Below are 18,267 nucleotides of genomic sequence, written 5' to 3'. Positions count from 1 at the left end.
GTACAAAAATACCCTGACACACAAAAAAAAAACAGTCAAATTAGAGCAAATACTCAAATGAATTCAGTCTAGTTGGGCGCGATGCGGAGCTGAAGGACAGCCATGGCCTTGGTGCTCAGCCTCGAGGCATCACAGAAGAAATGAGGCACGTTTATGTTTTCACCCAGAGCAGTCACCTTCCAGCTGCTTTTTCAACTTAACGTGCTGTGTGTGAAAAATATTTAAAGCTAAATGCAACTGAACATCGAGTCACAAAGCAAAATAATACCGTTTCATTATCAATGTAAAAGCGGGATTTTTTAAAAATATATACTCCTGGTTGAGCAGGTTCTTGCAATACCATCGCACAAAATTGAAGAATTTTGCTTGTTTGCTGGGTAAGAACAGCTGAAGTGACACACCATCATTTTCCTGTACTGCAGCTGTGACTGTCAGAAAAGCCAGCAATGGACAGAAAAATAGAAAATTACAAGTTCTGCAGGTTCAGAGAAAGCAACTTGTCAGTAATACACTGTTTGTGAGCTCTTTGTTGCTAGGGAGCCAAAGGGAGCCAGCAGATAGAGAGCAGTGATCCTTCCCCTCTGCTCGGCACTGGTGAGGTGGTACTGGAGTGTGGGTCCAGTGCTGGGTCCCACAGAGACCATCATAAGAAGATGAGGGTCCATCACAGGGCCATGAAGGCTTGAGGGGGATGGAGCACCTCTCCTGTGAGGAGATGGAGAGAGCTCGGGCTGTTGAGCATGAAGAAGGCTCAGGCGGATCTCATCCTTGTCCATAATACCCGGAGGGAGGTGCAAAGGGGATTCAGTCTCATAAAGACATCTCAGGTGACAATACAGAGGATACAATGAACTCACAGGTTGTGTATAATTGCAGTCCAACAGACGTGCAGTTTTTCCACAGTACACTGCACACTGAAGAAGTGATGTGATTGATTTCCCCATTCATAGTTGTAGCCTTGCAATCAGCACAGACACTGAAAATAACTGGATTTTGTTGAAAGATACTCAGAACTCTGGTTGCTGATTATATTCAATTCAAGGTACGTTCTGATCCGATGCTTTAGAACAGGTATCATGAAAGCTGAAAAGCCTGCAGCAGCTGGTCTATTATGTTTACTGACCCATTCCCTATCCCCAAAATCTCACTAAAGCAATATATTTTGTAACAGTAATAAAAACGGTAGTTTAAAACAATAGCTTTGGGTCACATTATAATGATATAGACAAAGGAAAAAGATCTTTCTAGGCTTCAGATTAAAAGAGCAGCTATCAGAAAGACCACAGGAGATCACCAAGGAACTAAGTATAACAATAAAAAGCAGCTTAATATCTTGTTTTTCACATTGACATTTATGTGTGTGCATCCAGATTTTTGCTCTTGTTGAGTGCAGAGTAAATGGTGCTATGGGCACAAATATATATATTCTTTTAATAATTTTATATTTAGTACCATGCCTTACCATACTGAATTAATATCTTATAACACTTACAAATGTTTATCCTCCCAATCCATTTGTGAACTGGCTGATAGTGATTACTCTTCTTTCATAAGAGAAAAAAGCATTAAGGCCTTTAGGAATTACATGTCCAGGCAGCACCAAGTGCCTTTCTTTAAATTGCTTTTCCAAAGCAACTTAGTATTCTTTGCATACAGCAAGAAACTAAATTAGAACAACTTGTTTCTACCCTAATGCCCTAACCACAGTGCCCTTGGATGCCCAGGTTATTGTTTTTATTACAGATACATTAAGTCAGAATGAAAAGTGAGAGCATGTACCAGTAAGCTAAGGTGAAATCTGACTGTAATGCTATGATTGCACAGAGTATACCCTGTGTATTTCTGCAATATTGAAAACTATGATTAGCATTCGCTGGTATGCAAAGTGCTTTGAACTTGGAATGAATAAAAAGACTGTTGATATAGATGAAAAATCAGTGGAGAACTTTGTTTTGCTATCTAAGCACATGACACTTCGGTGCTGGCCAGCAGGTTGAAAATCCCTAAATCACTGCTTGAGGTTGAAAAGTTCATGAAGAGTAAATGAACAGTAATTTAAAAGGGCAAGTGCAGCTGTCAGCTTCCGTGTTTCCATATTTCTTGAATATCCACTTTTTCTTCCCAGGGGAAGCTTGCCTCATCCAGCAAGAAAACCAAATTACAAGGCAATGACAGCAGTGCAGAGCTAAACCCACAGTGATTTCTTTTTCATTAACTATTTTGTGGTTATTTATCAGAAACATTCACACTCTGATTATAGCATTATTCTCCACGGGATCGTTCAGAACAAGAATTTGCATGCCTTTGGCACCATCCCATCAGGACTTCTCCCATCCAACACTGGCAGATTTACATAGAATATTTTCTGAGAGAGGTCTGTATGCCACATGTCAGGCGGTTCTTAACACAGTATTAATCCAGTGACTGTGACGAAAAACACACACCCAAATTCTCCTTAAGCAGAAGGAAAAGAGCAAACTTAAGGTGAATGAAAAGCCCTCTTTTATGTGCAAGCACACTAAATCCATAAAACACAGAAGCGCTCTGATGCATTCAGTAGCAATCACGAATCATTGTCTTTTAAATTGGGATCTCTGAGCTAGATTACAGGGAAGAACTGCAGAAAAGCATTTGATGCTTGCATGCTCTATACCAAATGCTGTCGTAAAGTTTTAGTAGACTTTAATGCTGATTAATGCTCCAGAAAGTAAGAGAAAATTCCATCCATCCATTCTGCTCCTTTCTGCACACAACTTCTTTCCCATTCCCAGGCCCACCTCTGGGGTGGTCAGTCTCTTCTGAGATTTTAATTAGGCTCTTGAAGGTCAGAATGCTGCATTTTGCTACACTGCACCCTGTATGCTATTAATAATTATCTGTGATATCTGAATAGCAGGTTGTACAAAAAGGGTAGCTCCTTCTCCACGAAGATAATTCTGCATTAAAATCTAAGCTCTTCCTACACTGAAAACCCCAGTGTGACTTCCAAGTTTGTGTTATTTTTAGACATCTCTGTAGATTTGTAATTAAATCTCTGGTGAAGCCAATCTGTACCACTCTCTTCTTCCTTTCATTATGAACCCTTTCTCATGAATACACGAAGATTTTTTGACGAACTGGGATTCTTTTGTTTTCTGACTTTGTAGAAGTCCATTTTGTTTTTCTTCTCAGCATGAGAATGAATGCCTACAGATTATGCTGATGTGGAAATTAAATCTCCTTGAGCTGATATATTCTTGACATTAGCTTTTCTATCATGACAGACTGGGCATAAAAGGATCAGGAGCTAGCAAGTCTAGCTTTTGTTTTCTGTAAAGTTAAGCCAGACAGATTCTGCAGGGACCTCCACATATTCTCATGACTAAAACAAATTATTTAGTAATGTTCCTAAGAATAAGCACGTCTAGAGCTTTGTGGCATCAAGCTTAGGGAAAACAACTGTCCGGGATGCATGTCACAGACACACATCCTGTGTGGTAGCATTATTCTGGGGCCACTTGGACCTACTCAGCTTAAGTGCTGCTGTTTTATTCTGTGATGCCCTTTGCTTTCCCTTGACATTAACTGGAGGAGGGCAATGGCAGGCTGGTTGAGATGTGTGGTTGGCTCAGATCTGAGAAGTGAGCTGATGAACCATCTGCTCAACGCGTGATGCTTGTGGGGCCAAATAAGTCTGCAAACAGTTGGAAAAACAGACAAGTTTGGAGTCCCAATTAAGATTTGTGCCCCAAAGCTCATTTATGTCTTATTACTGGATCAATTAATCTAATGAAACATTTCACCTTGTTCCGTGAGGCTTGTATGGCTTCAGTCATCCGATAACAACAGCTGCTTAGTTTGTAGAATGACACCAGCACTTTCACGTGTTACAAATACACCCGGGGGAGGTAAGAGATAATAAAAGCTCGGAATGAAGATGTAGTCGCTTAACAGTGTATTCCCGAGTGGAAAGACTATTATAAATGTCAGCAATGCACATCCTTGTTTGGATTTGCACAGCAAAACATAGGCAGGAGTGATGCTGAGGGGTGTGTGTAAATAAACACGCTCTTTCCAGGAATATTTTCCTTCGAGCTCATCCTGCTGCTGAAAGCATACCTGAGAGCTTGTTGCCACCAGTGGGTCACACGTCGTGCCCGTGCCCATGCCAGAAAAGAACAGAAAATGACTGTGTAACGACTGGGCGTTACTTAACGTTCCCCTGGGGAGCCTGGGATGAGTTCTGAGCAAGCAAGCAGCAGAACGAGGCTCCCTATGGAGCGCCCGTGCGGAGCGCCCGGGAGCCGCGCTGCTGCTTGCGTGCCGCCGCCAGCGGGACCCGCCGTGCCGGCACCGAGCGGCACCGAACGGGCACGGGCATCGCCTCCTCCCGCACCGCCCTTCCCGTCAGCGTGCATCTCCTCCCGCGGTCCGACGGGCAGCATGAGGGTGAGCCTGAGCGTCCTGTCGCTGCTCGTGGCTCTGGTGGGAGCCTCCAGCTTCGTCTTCCTCGTGGTGGCCATCGCGACGGATTTCTGGTACATCATCGATGCCTCCCGCCTGGAGACGGAGGCCAACGGCACGGCCGCGCTCAGCTCGCACTCGGGGCTCTGGCGGACCTGCCGGCGTGAGTGGGGCGGCGGGGGGGCGGCGGGAGGGGGTCCCGGACCGTGCCTTGCCGATGCCGTCGTCTCTGCTGTCCGTAGCCGGGGGCCGCCCGCCCCACCCGGGCTCTCCCTCCACCCACGGAGGGTGCCCAACGCCTGGCTCCTGCTACTGGGCAAAGGGGCACGAGCAGAGCAGATTTTCTGCTCTCGCAAAGTAGATCGGCATTAACTTTTAATTCAGAGCAATTGAATAAGCGTTAAACATGTAGAAGGGAAGAGATCTGTTTTCATTTGGCTCAGGGGAAATTAAGGGGAGGAAGTCCAGCGGGGTTAAAGCCATTCCAGTGATCGCCAATGATGGAAACAATATGTACACCACCACACAATGCTCACTTTCTATCCCTAAATCGTGGTAACAGATATTATTATTTATTATATTCTTGTTCATGTATGATAATAATCTTTAGCTTAACGTTTTTCCCATTTTTTCCCTCTTCTATATCAGTTAGAAGCAAATGCTACCCTTTGATCAACCCCTTCTGGCATGAGAATGCAAACATCACCGACTCACACCGACAGCTCTTATGTGAGTAACTTCTGTGTTGCTTCCATTCTTTCCCCCACCCTGCCCACCTCCCTGGGCCACACTCATGCTCCCAGCACTGCTTCAGAGGGGGCTGTGAGAACTGCACTGTACAGTCACTGCATGCAGTCCTTAAGAGGGATTGCTGCTGGCACAACCCTCTGCTTGATGTCAGGTTCAGCCAGTTTCTGCCAGAGGAGCACATTCCTGCTGGGGGGCTCAGGAGGGTTCATGGTTGTTATAAACAAAAGGCAGGAACGTTGAAGATTCCCACATAAGAGTTTAATTCCTGGAAATGTTTAAGCATACCATTAAATTAACATTTAAGTCAGTCACTTATCTACCTTGTCATTGGGATCCATTCCTCCAAAAAAATATTACGGTACGGGAATTTAAGAAAACAAATCAATAACTAAAAGAAGTATTAAAGCTCTGTAAAGAACATCGTGCTCAAAAAGTTACTTGAAGTTTCTAACTGCACACATTGATGTTCTTTTTCTTTAGATTCATTTGTCAGAATCAGAATGTTTTCAGAACGCTCAAAGTGAACATTTTCAAATTCTTCTGGGCACCTGGTAAAAGATGAATTTGCTTCTTTGCACCACATTCATGGTGCATGGCACTTGGTTCATACAAGAGCTTGTTTACGAGCTTCCTTTTTTGTATACCTCTCCTCTCTAATTGTTTTCCCCTCACAAGCAGAACACACACATTTATACTGTGTCTTTCCCTCAGAAATCCTGTACTTTCCGTGAGCACCCCACGACACAGCCAGCAGTGCAGCCAACGTGGCAAAGTAAGCACAGGACTACTGATGTAATGCGGCTGTGTTGCTGGGAAGTTTAAGTAGAAATAAGCAGCATCACCACCAACACACTGACAGGTTGGAGCCTAGCAGCACAAACCATCTCTGCACTTGGAAATAGAAAGGTGCCATTTTTTTCACCTTCCTTCCTTAAGACAGAGGGCCTTAGCTTCATGATGACGGTAAAAATTGTGAAGATAATTAACAATGATTGTTTCCTGCATCACTGAATCCTTTAAGGAGTTCAAAGTTAACATTTAATTGATTAAACCTAACCACACCAATCACATTTACGTATGGGCACCTCGACCAGTGAGGTCAGAGGTTGCCTAAAATGTCAGGACAACATTATGTCCATGTTTGCAACTGCTACATCTGTAATTCCTCTCACATAAAGAGGTTTCAGATTACAGCTCTTCAGTGAAAGCTGAATTCTGCTAAAACAGAATCAAAACTATTCCAGAGCTTTTTATTATAAAAATGACGTTGGCTTGGAAACAAAGGACACCTCTTTGGTAGGCAGGCAGGGTAAGAAAATAGTGGATACATGGAAAAATTGGATCCATAAGTACACGTACCGACTCTTCAGAGCCTCAGAGAGATTTTATCTCACATCAAACACCACTTATAGTTTCTTAGGCAGAGCCTGCAAGCCTGCAAAGATACTTGCATGCTTTATTATGAACAGGCATAGCCTGCCTAAAAATGAGGATATAAGGGCACTTTAATTAAATGAACCTGTTAGGTTTGATTAGAATACCCAGCAAAGAACTCTGATGTTTTAGATGCACAGCTTCAATGCAACTTCAGTACACTGCACAGCAATAGCAGCTGTACTTCTAGGAAATACAGATATTTCTAAAAGTGCCATCTGTTTGGTACGGATGTTCTACTTCAGCCTTGTATTTTTTTCTTGAAGTGTTTTCTGACTGTGGTTCCTGGATCGTATTTAGGCAGATCTGGGCAAACCTTAATTGACAGCAAATTTTAACTAGGCTTTTGTAGGACAATTCTAGCATCCTCGGTTCCAGTGTAATTAGGGTAATTCAGGCAATTTCTTCATGTGTTGCTTTGTAGGACAATCCAGCTAACTGCATTGCCTTCATCAGTTAGTTTAAAAAAGTCGTATTTTTTTCTGTGTTCATTTGTGGATGTCAGTGTGAATAACACTCACATGGAATTAATCTCAATCTGCCTAGATGTACACTTGCTTTTCTCACTGTTTGATTGGCAGACTGAATTTCAGCAGCTCTGCTAACCTCGCATGTTCCCTGCCTGTTATTCCCAAAGAGCTTCAAAGCACTGTCTCCTAGTGCAGGCACTTAAGTCTCTCATCAGTAATCTTGCTCTGCTTTTTTCAGTGTTCCTATACCCTTTCTGGCATGACTTTAATAGACACGAGTGCCAAAAAGATGGGAGAGAGTCTGTACCTGCGTGCACAGAGCTGGGTCTAAGTGAAATAGAAGTGCTGGTCGCTGACAGAGGACAAAACCCTCGTTAGGGAATGAAAAGCCTTCGTTTTCTCTCCCTCCACATTTCCAATCTCTCCTATTCATCTCCAGCAGTTTCCTCGTAGGCTTATCGCGTGCTTCAAATAGAACTCCAGACAAAACAGAAAAATTGGGCTTTCAAATTAAAGTTCCGTTCTACCAGCAGCATTACTCAGGCAATCAGCCCAGGTCTTGTTAACCCTGAGAGTGCAACGTACTTTTACATCACTGCAGCACCTCTGAGCTGTTTCTTTCATGGCTCAGATACAAGCATGCCTTGTCCTGTACATTAAGCTCCCAGTTCTTTCCTCACCCCTTCCTTCAACTGAACATATGACATAGACCCTCTCACCCCCAACCTCACAGTGTATAAAATGCTTTCAAACTACAGATTACTTCAGAGGATGATTACGTATTTGCTTGAAACACCAGCCACTGTTCAAAGAAGATATGACCAGACTACCTACCGCTCGCTTTTCTGACATTTCTGCATTTATAAAATGTTTTTCTACTGCAGGTATTTTCCTCTGCTCCATAAACAGTTTTATGAAATACTGTGAAAAGATACATTTCTGAGGGAAATGCCACTAAGCTTTCATAATGTAACTATAATTTCCTTTTTCTGGATCTGCTCTGCTAATTCAGTGTAATGAAAGCCTGTCCATTTTGTGCAGAAACCAAAAAGCCTATTGTGCTTCTGGGCACTTCTCTACAAACATGGGTTTTGACAACAGCAGCCCAGGGTGCAGCAGGCTTTGCATGTCTGAAAGGCCTGAAACATTCTTGTGTTGAGCAAAAGTGCTTGAACCTACCTAGTACTTCTCCAAACAATTCCTCAATCAGAATGACTGAGCTGCCTCATCCCAGAGTCAGAACCAATCCATTCAGCAAAACATGGAAGAAGTCAAACCTACCACAGTCACCAACTGGAACAGAATGAATACATCACAGAAGACAGCAGCAGAAGTGCAAGTAGGTGAAACATCCCTACTTTCTTCTGCATGTCTACAGACAACATTTTTTTTTTCTCCAAGTTGCTCTTAATCTGTGTGTTGGTGGTGCAAGGTCTTCTACTATGCTGGGACATCCAATCAAAAGGGATTCAGCAGTCAACTGGCTGAGCACTGAAACACCAGCATTGCTTCTGCTCCCACCAGTGCCAAATGGACAGGTTACAGTGAGAGCACCACTTTCCGTAACTTTGACACTTACTAAAGTCTGCTGGTGACCACCAGGGCTAAAACTAGAATCTGTCAGCAGAAGCAGCTCAGATGCCTTTCTCCTCCATGCATTCTCCTGTGCCAGCTATAGGAGACAGGCAGAAGGAGTTTGTCACTGGAAACCAAGTCCAGCTCTCATAGAATGGTAAGAGGTGGATGCTGCTGACCTCACAGGAAGCAGTGTCAGGAGTTCTGAGCAGCTTTGCTGTTTTCCAGGATAAGAAACATAACATTCAAAATCACAGGATTGGGTACAGGAAGAGGGAAATGGGTGCATAGAAAGAATGGCATTTAATCTATTGAATATTTTTCCCCCAAGAGTTGCTGTAAGATCAGTTCTTAAAAAAATAAGTTTCACTGAAGGAAAGGTTACTCTTAGGAAATTTTGTAGTAAGAATATTTTTATTTTACCAAACTTGGCATTATAAGCAGTAATTACCCATGCAGGTTTAGATGAAGATGCAATCTGAGCAAAATGGACAATTTTATAAATATTTTAAATCAGAATCCAATTTTACTCCAAGTTAAGCCCTTCCTGTAAGACAGATTAGTCATCAAAAGAAAAGAGCAATGTGTCAGCTGGGGACTCCCACAAACTCAGCTTTTTGGAAACTCAAGCAATGCGTTCCTTGTGCCTCTGTTATGGCTGCAATGACCCCCGCCTGGTAACACACAGAATGCTCCTGGCTGCACTGAGCTACCTGCTGTGTGATCTGCTGATGGAAGAAAGCTGTGACAAAGGTTTTTTCCAATGCATGGTAACATTTGTTAAACGGTGGAAATTTCTGTATGGGACTTCTCTCCCCATCCTTTTTGAACTAAATTGTCACAAAGCTTTTTTTACTTTTTTGGCACATTAAAGCAAATCCGTTTCTGTCAAGTAATGCGTTATAGAAGAGACCATTTTGTGCCAAAGATGGAACCAAATGAAAAATTATAAAACACGTAATTCCTCTGAAAATTTCCTAACTTTGCAGCTGGAGCTGCACCCATTTACACAGCAGAGCTACAGTGAGTGTTACAAAAATAACGCAAGAGAAGCTACTGCTAGCTATTAATGGCTGTATAGTTTGCCCCAACACCAAAAGGCTGCATTAGGTACCGCTGGAGATCCTGAGATGTTGCTGACTATTATGGCCAGAGAGTGATTTTCCATTACAAGTCACTTCTTAGTGCTCTCCTTTGTTCCTGAGCTATCCTGCGAAGATCAGTTAAGGGCTGAAGTTTCCACTCACACTCCACTGAAGGGAAATGCTCTTCTTGTAAAAATCAATTCTGGAGCATGCAGCTGCCCATCCACAGCTGCTGAAATTATTCTCCCCAGTGTATTTTTTTCAGTCATTAATTTACTCAGACCCACAAGGCTGCAGACAAGTTAGTGCTTCCTGCAGGGAAGTTGGTTCATCCTGCAGGAAAGCAACCTCAGCTACAGAGGCAGTCACTGAGTAACCCTGGTGTTATCATGTAACAGCTGCCTCAGTTTCTTCCTCAACAAAATTAGTTTAATAGCATAGTAAAACAAGACTGGATTTCTTCACAGTGCATGGACCTGCAGTGGTCAACCAGCTGCATCCACTCTTCCCCCTATTCATAAGTTCTAGCTCATCTTCACTGTGTTCAATATCTGTACAGGATGCCTATTCTTTACTTGCCATCTGTAGCAACTGGACAGATCAATATGATGGGAAAGGTGCTATAATACAGGTGTGATGACAGAAGGACCAGCATGATAGAAAGGCACTATAAAGGAAGGGAAGAAGATTCCAGGTTCACAGGGGAAAGCTTCACCAAGGAGGGATCTCCAGAGACCCTTCTCCAGTGCCAGTCAGCCCTCAAATGAGGTCTAAGAGAGGTGCAGCCAGGCTCCACCCCTTCTGATCACACAGCTGAATCGCCTTCACCTGTGCTCCCAGGGCTGACAGGGTCCTTTCCTAGGTGCTCAATCAGTGGTTCAGGCCAGGACTCAGCAGTTTCCATACACCACTGCACATACGTGGGGAATTTACAGCTCTTGACAATTTTTTTCTTTTGGCTTCAAGTTACCAGAAGGAACCAGCTAGGCCTGGAGCAGCTGGTAAGAGCCAGTTTGCAAAGTTCATGTGTAATAAGGATGTACACAGAAATTCTATCTTAAGTGCTATGGTAGATGTATACCTAAATAGATGTGTTTTTCTTCTGAGCAACAGTACTGAGATTGTAGAGGGATTTCAGTGAACTTTTTTTCTAGTGCTTGCAGTTGATATTATGGTAAATATATATATATAAACCTGAAAATCTGAAACAATTGTAGCATCACTGCAGCTGAGATTGAATAAGTGACAGCTTCTTATTTTCAAATGCCATTACTATCATAGCAATAGAACATGAACCCTGCCATGCTGCTTGTGTTTAACATTCTGTCCCTTCCTAGTACTGAAGGGCTCCATCATTTCTCACCTGTACCAACTCCAGTATCATTGTATTTCTACTATCTGCAGTTTATTTCTCAGTTTAGCTCAGGCTTGTCACCAGGGAGCAGCAGCAACATCCAAAGCTGACATCCAGAGCTCAGCTCATTTCCCTGAGACACCCTCACCTTGCAAGCTCTTCTCCTTCACCACCTGTTCACTACTGAATGGGGCTTCATGCCCCATGGTTCTAGCCCAGAAGCCTCGCATTTAGCCACAGAGAGCAGTTGTTAGGCCTTCCAAGTGTGCTGTTCCATCTGAGCCCTGCCAAACCTCTCCAGAGCAACCCTGCTGGCTGCACTACTGCCAGCATTCTGTTGAACTGTAGCTTTTCATGCAGTGCTTTCTTGCTGGCTATTTACTTACTGCTGAGGAAGATAAACAGGTCTTTAATTAAGGTCTTCTGAGCTGCTGTCATTTGGAATATTTCTGATGAAATGACTATTGCTTGCTATCACAAACTGTGCAAACAAATCCAAAGTTAGTTTGAAGCAGTGGAGCTCCAGCATATTAACAGGAGATGGTAACAATGCTGCTAGACCTGCAGCTGGTCAGCTTTGATATCAGTCAGTTTTTATAGTTCATTCCAGAGATATGTTACGCACTGCTCATCAACAACTGTGCTGGATCATAATTTAGAAGTGTCTGCCAAACTCACAGTCTGGATACACGCTGCAGATGTCACTCTTGCAGACATCTGGTCACAGCTTTGGCTACTAAATGTAAAACTATATGAAGAAGCATTGAGCAATTTAAGTATTTTCAGTCCATAGAAGTGGAGTGGTTTTTAAATGTTTGCCTGTTTTACAGTATTGGATCTTTTTAGCTCTACCACCAGGGAACTCCAGTGCTCGTGAGAAATAGAAGTGGGAAAATGAATGCTGCTATACAGAAAGTGTACAGGCCTTTTTCTTTTGCAAAATACTTGGTTCCCCCCCTCCACTACCAATTTTATCAAAATGAAGCCTTACACAATACACAACCTGTGTATTTCAACATAACCTAAAAAAACAACAAAATGTTTTACCTTAAAATTTATGTTTAAACTTTTCTCACAGATGATTACTGAAGGCAGGAATACAGTAAAGATGTTTTAAGTCATGTCCTTCTATAAACTAATTCCCTCCCTCTAATCAAGCAATATAATAGTATAATATCATATGCCAGATGACATGAATTCAAATTCCTAAGTGGTTTCCATGGCAGCATTTTAGAATAAGTTTCACAGGCAGTTACAGACAGCATAGAAGAAGCATAAATGAGTATTAGGTACTGAACTGGAATACTGGAGGTGATGCAAGTGCTGTTTAACCAGATGCAGCCCGTAAACATTTGATTTTTTAAAAAGCTGCAAGTGATTCATGGGGTTTGTGGGTTTCAACCGAGATATCCCTAAAACTTATTTTTGCTGCAGAGGGAAAAAAAAAAAAAAAAAAAAAATCAGAGTTGTTCTGCCACTGCATGCAGTTGTCACAGATCATTAATGTACTTTATGACTCTCCCCAGGATAATACTATGACATGGATTCGTTCTCCCTTTGGCTCAAAAGAAAGTGCTCTGAATAGTCTTATCTTCCTCACTGCACTTGTCCTAGCTGAGGTTACAGTCCTAGCTGCTGTAGTTGAAATCACAGCACAGACAGGAAGTCAAAGGAACACCATTAGTGCTACTGTCCTCAGCTTTGATGGCAGCAGCCATGATTGGTGAGGGACAGATGGGAAATGACGAAGCACAGGCCCAGTGGCAAGCCTGCTTTTGTGGCTCAACATCCAGCAAGGCCAGCTCTGAGGACTGAGTTGCACCATTCTTACTCTTTTCTTGATAATTGCATCAAATTTTATCCATTAGAGAACTTTTCACCTGAGATTTTTCCTTTTCTCCATTTCTCAGATCCAAGAAATGTCCAAACAACAACAAATAACAATCAAAACTACCGGAACACTCCTTACGTAAAAAAATATTTGCTAGGTTTGATCATCCTTTCCCTCAAAGTATTTTGTTAGCTCATCGGGAATATTTGAGAAGGTTCTTCAACCATTCAGAGCTGAACTACTTACTATGTCTTTGACACATTACAAGACACTGCAAGGCTTCCAAGGTGACTGAAATGGCAGCTTTGTTCTAGAACTGAACAAAGATGCGTTGTTTTTGTTTTTAATAGCCTAAGAACAGATTCCCTTTTAATTTACACCATTCTTCAACTTGCTTCAGTGACTTTACAGTAGCACAGATGAGGAGAAAGAGGAATAAGTTATTTAAATTGATTGTTTTCTCCAAGAAAGAGAAAAACCAAAGATTGATTTGGAGAATTTTCTTCTTCATAAAGAAGGTAGCAAGGAACTAATATCTTTAATAACAATGAATCCTTACTCAATTAACCAAGTAAAATTGGTGTTGCAGTATTCAAGTATCATTCACAAGTCAGAGCTCTAAAGAAACAAACTGAACTTACTGAAAGAACAAAGCACAGAAGCAACACGTTTAACCCATGAGTGCATCTTATCTTTGTTCTTATATTGAAGATAAGCTGGATCCTTAACTAGTTTATATAGCAGTGGTATATCTCCACTTGAGCAGGGAGTTACAGTTACTTAAAAGGAAATAAATTGATGATCAGCCCATACACAAACTCTAATCTCTTAACTGACTCATCTTCCTTAGGAACTAGCTGATGTTCTATTGCTCCTCTGGGAAATTAAGTGGGGCATTGAAGCCCAAAGCCATTCAGAAAACAGAACATAAGTTTTCCATTCTGAGTAACTCTGCTCTTTACTCTGCTCAAACCCTAGGAAGAAATAAGAAGATACCAGAAGCTGATGCATTCGTGTTTTTGTTATTATTCTAGAAAAGGTTGTGTTGAATATTGTAGATAGACTGTGTGAGAAAGAACAGTGAAACAAAGATGGTTTATTGCAGAGAAAACAGCACAATACAGAAAAAAATACACAACAACCCTCTGTTTACACAGCTATTAAGACATTACAGGGGTCAATAAGGACTAATGTAAAAAATTTAATACGAGAGGAAGCAACCAGCGTAGGATAATGTACTTAGTGAAGCTGCTGTAGAAAACAACGACAAACATAGAATTAGAGCTGGATGGGAAAATGTACCTGCACTTGTTCAGCTACAGCAAAGGAAAAGGTCAACTATTTGGTAGATCAGTTTGGCAGAGGATATAGGACAGACAGAAAGCATTTAACCAAAGTGCTTGGTAGATTCCATCACCCAAACAGAACGATATCTCTTACTATGATATGTATGATTCAGACAGCCAGAACTACTAAAGGTTGCGAGTGACTACCAGATACCCAGCACACTACCTGCTTTCCAGCTGGGCTTAATATCTGAGAAGTGTCTTATTGCTTAAACACATCTGCGTTGACATACCTTTTACCATCACAGTCTCTGAATCACAGGCCATGGAGGGCTCACCCCATGACGCCTTTTCCTCCATACCACATCCTGCCTATTTAAACTGAAAGCCACAGAGTTAGTTCAGCTTCTTGTTTTTAATGCACAGAATAAGGCTTTGATGCTGACTGTGGGATCTGCACTCAATAATTATTACTGCATCAAGTGACACGATAGTAAAATATTTTAAATACTAACACTCTCCATTTTTTCTTCAGACATGCATGGGACATTTGTCATCCTGATGCCTCTGAGCCTGATACTGATGGTTTTTGGAGGAATGACTGGATTTATCAGTATTCTTGCCAGGGCATATCTACTGCTTCTAATGACTGGTCTGCTTTTTCTTTTTGGAGGTACTATATCAAACTCCTGGCTTAATGGATGTAAATAATAAGAGATTATATCTGGAAAACATTACTTTACCTTCTGGAGAAAAATGTTGAGCAAGACTGCTTTCAGAATAACACAGCTGTTCATTCATTTTGTGAATATTCCATCACGACCTGACAGTTTGTTTTCCTCTCGTCCTTCCCCAAAAAACAATTTTGACTTGATTTGAGAGGTAGGGGAAGCTTTAATGGTAATCTACCCTGAGTAAATAAGAAGGAATGGCAAGGATGCCCAGAGAGTTATGTGAGTTATGTGAGAGTTCTGTAGCAAACTGTAACTGACCGAACATGTTTTTCTTACCCAGCTCTGGTTACACTTACTGGGATTGGTGTCTACCTTGCATATTCAGCTGCTGCCTTTGAAGAAGCTGTCTGCCTCCTGAGGAGTAAGGATGTCCTGGTAGAAATTGACATCAGGTTTGGCTGGTCTCTGGCACTGGTCTGGATCTCTTTTGTTGCAGAAGTGATCACTGGGGCTGTGTTTCTCCTGGCAGCAAGACTTGTTGGCCTGAAACGGCAGCGTGAACAGGAGTTATGAACAGCAGGTATCATTGCAACAACAGAAAACTCTGAAATGTGGATTCCTTGGTCTGTCTGGTCACTAGGGAGAATAAAAGTGGCAAGACTGTGACTGAGTAACTTGCCAGCTGCCATAAACTCTTCTCCTCACTACTGTCTACAAAATACAAAGATTCTGATAAATCAGTAACACATTTCCAGTGTTGTCAATAAGGAAACCTTTGTGACTTTAGAAGAAATTATGTAGCACTATCAATGTTTCTGAAACAATTTCAGCTGGCAGCTCATGCAGCATCAATACACATTATTTAGAATTTTTTTGCTTTATCTTCTTTCTGCTATCCCTGGCTACCCTGCAGGACAGTTTGCATGTCCACTTAGCTTTTGGTTTCCCTTCAGATACTCCTGATATGTACGCTAGGATTCCAGTCACGTTGTCAGCCTCTTCCACATGTGATATATGATGCTTATATACCTGAAGCCAGGTACTGAGTGTGGAGACTACATGTATTCAATTAATATTGCACATTTAACGTGGCTTTGTTGTTCAAAGTAAAATCAAATGTAAAGGTCCAGAATAAGAACTTCAAAGTATTTGGAGAAATCTAGTGATCATCTCCAGCACTAGGGCATGGCTAGGACATCCAATCCATGTGCACCTTCCACATTTATAGGATCCTTCTTTTCCCTAGTGCCTCCCTGAGGAGGCTATTCTCTCTCTTCTACCACTATCACTATGTCTTTGTGACAACACACAAAAAGGTGAGTTTGAGAGACTGGAGAGCCCCAGAAGCCTACTTTATGCCAGCTATGGGTGTTGGCTAAGGAAAAACACAGCTTCATGTTATTTATTCAAAAATTACTTAAAGGCTGAAAACAAAGAAATAAGTCATTTTCTAAAACTGAGCTTTGGTGCTGTAAAAAGTAATTAAAAAAAAATGAAGGCCTAGAAACTGTGACTTAACACTAGTTATCCTCCAGACAGCATTGACTGTGGCTGTGAAGCTCTTAAGGGCAGTGAAATGATGAGTGTTCTATTTCAAGAGAAAGTTACAGCTGCTTCTCTGGATGTTTTAACAAAAGACTGCAGCCAGCCCACATCTATCTGATGCTCAGGCTACTTACCCATCTCTTCCAGCTTTTTAATCAGTTGTTTCTTCAATTCTATAATGCAGAAGATGCATCTAATACATTTCCCAGTTTTTACTTTGCAAACCTGATGCTTTTATTTCATAAAAACAATAACGTTTTTGTGCTAGAATGTGTTGAATTTGTGCTGGAAGCTTCTGAGTAAAACCAAGCACACAGGATGCCTGAACTTCATCTTAAGAACTAAGCAATCTAGATTTTCTTTATTGTTTTTTCATGTTGGTAATAACATTTAAGAGAAAATTTACTTCAGTGCCCACTGCAGTTAGTGAAGAAGTTTTTTCTGATTGCTGTGGCCCGGGGTAAAGACCTGAATGTACTCTCAGCTCCACTACAGATCCAGATCATGGTCAACTTCTGCATCTTATGGTTCAAGACTGTGACTCAGGAACGGCACCAGCTGGGCACACTTTCAGTGAGCAAGTTCCTTGTGCTTCCTTCAGGAGAGAAAGGGCATCACTTACCTACTTCTGTTCAACACTGGGACAATTTTATCATTGTCTTTTGTTAAAAATTGTGCCTTTGTGCTCTGATCCTAGTTCCACAGTACCAAGTTTCTTATGGAAAACGATGGCAGAGAGCTTGCAGTCTTTGAATATAAAAGAAAATGTTACTACCATGCTCTGAGTGGAGAACTGAGGCAGAAAAACTGCTAAAGTCCAATGAAACCAGAGCTTCTGATTCCCAATCTAAAATCTTGGTTGTCAGATCTTTCTTATTATCAGAATGAAACAAGGTTAGAAATCCCAAACAGGCCGAGCAGCAGAAGCTCTGTTAATAGCCAGCACCATTTCTACTTCCCCATTTCTTCCACACTGGTTGTCACACATTTTCCATGACGCCTTGTGCTGCGACTGTGTAATGGAGTCATTTTACAAGTTAAAGCTGACTAAAGCAGCTCTATAAGAAGATTAAAGAAAAATCCTTTATAGTGAATATTCCACATGCTTAAATGAATTATGTAAGATGTAATACTTCAGTGTTTTGGTGCTGGTGAAGTTATTTAATATAATATGACCCGTGTAACATTAGTCACACATTACTGTAAGTCATAATAGTAACTTATCATCCAAGTTATTAGTGAATGTTTATCACAGATGTTGTTTTACAGTGCTTTTGAACTGTGTAGAACTAAATAAAATGACACATCTGAGCTAGGAGATATTCGAAAAGACACTTCTTAATGGAAGAACTAAGAAATAACTTTTAACTCCTTCTGCAGATCTATTTGACAGTTTACAAGATGCTTTTGATGTACCTGTGTTGCACATGGTAGATATTTATAAAATACTTACGCAGCTACAATGTACAATTCAACCTAATTAGAAAGCCAACAAATATGTTATTGAATTAAAGCAATTCTCATTTCCATGGCTTTCCTAGATTTCTCATTCTGTCTTCCTGCAATATCTGGCACAATGGCAATAAAGAGTATATTCTGCTCCTGAATATTTCTTCAGTCCCTGAATTTCTCTGAAATCCCATCTGAATAGAAATAAAAGTATTGTTTTGAATAGTCAAATAAGCCTTAAACAAATTTAATTATGCTTGAAAGATAAAGCATTTCGGAAAGGACTGTATGTAATTCAATACAAGTGATCTCATCAAACTTATACTTAGAATGAAACTGATGCTTGGTACACAGTTCTTTGCTTATTTTCC

At 41.4% G+C, this 18,267-nt stretch overlaps 1 protein-coding gene and 1 long non-coding RNA gene across 5 annotated transcripts in view; one reads left to right on the top strand and one right to left on the bottom strand.

The window, feature by feature from the left end:
- The first annotated feature begins 4,086 nt into the window (after positions 1–4,086).
- Positions 4,087–18,077, top strand: TMEM114 (transmembrane protein 114). Of its 3 annotated transcripts, XM_090151609.1 has the most exons (5): positions 4,087–4,606; positions 5,092–5,172; positions 14,764–14,901; positions 15,243–15,323; positions 15,399–18,077. In XM_090151609.1, exons 1-5 carry the CDS (start codon positions 4,216–4,218, stop codon positions 15,473–15,475), a joined length of 768 nt encoding a protein of 255 aa, XP_090007735.1. In that variant the 5' UTR covers positions 4,087–4,215; the 3' UTR covers positions 15,476–18,077. The 3 variants fall into 3 exon arrangements, with proteins under 3 accessions (XP_090007735.1, XP_031462399.2, XP_090007736.1); XM_031606539.2 differs by having other exon boundaries at positions 15,243–18,077; XM_090151610.1 differs by lacking the exon at positions 14,764–14,901 and having other exon boundaries at positions 15,243–18,077.
- LOC149915740 (uncharacterized) overlaps positions 15,338–18,267 on the bottom strand; it is a 367,280-nt gene continuing 364,350 nt past the window's right edge. For both annotated transcript variants that reach the window (XR_016471714.1, XR_016471713.1), the window contains exon 7: positions 15,338–15,445. This is a non-coding gene — a long non-coding RNA (uncharacterized LOC149915740). The remainder of the gene's footprint in view (positions 15,446–18,267) is intronic.

The sequence above is a fragment of the Phasianus colchicus genome, chromosome 16 (genome assembly GCF_987193195.1).
Source record: "Phasianus colchicus chromosome 16, bPhaCol1.hap1.1, whole genome shotgun sequence".
Lineage (NCBI taxonomy): Eukaryota > Metazoa > Chordata > Aves > Galliformes > Phasianidae > Phasianus > Phasianus colchicus.
Note: the sequence above shows the minus strand (reverse complement) of the source record. Positions and strands in the feature narration are given on the sequence as shown.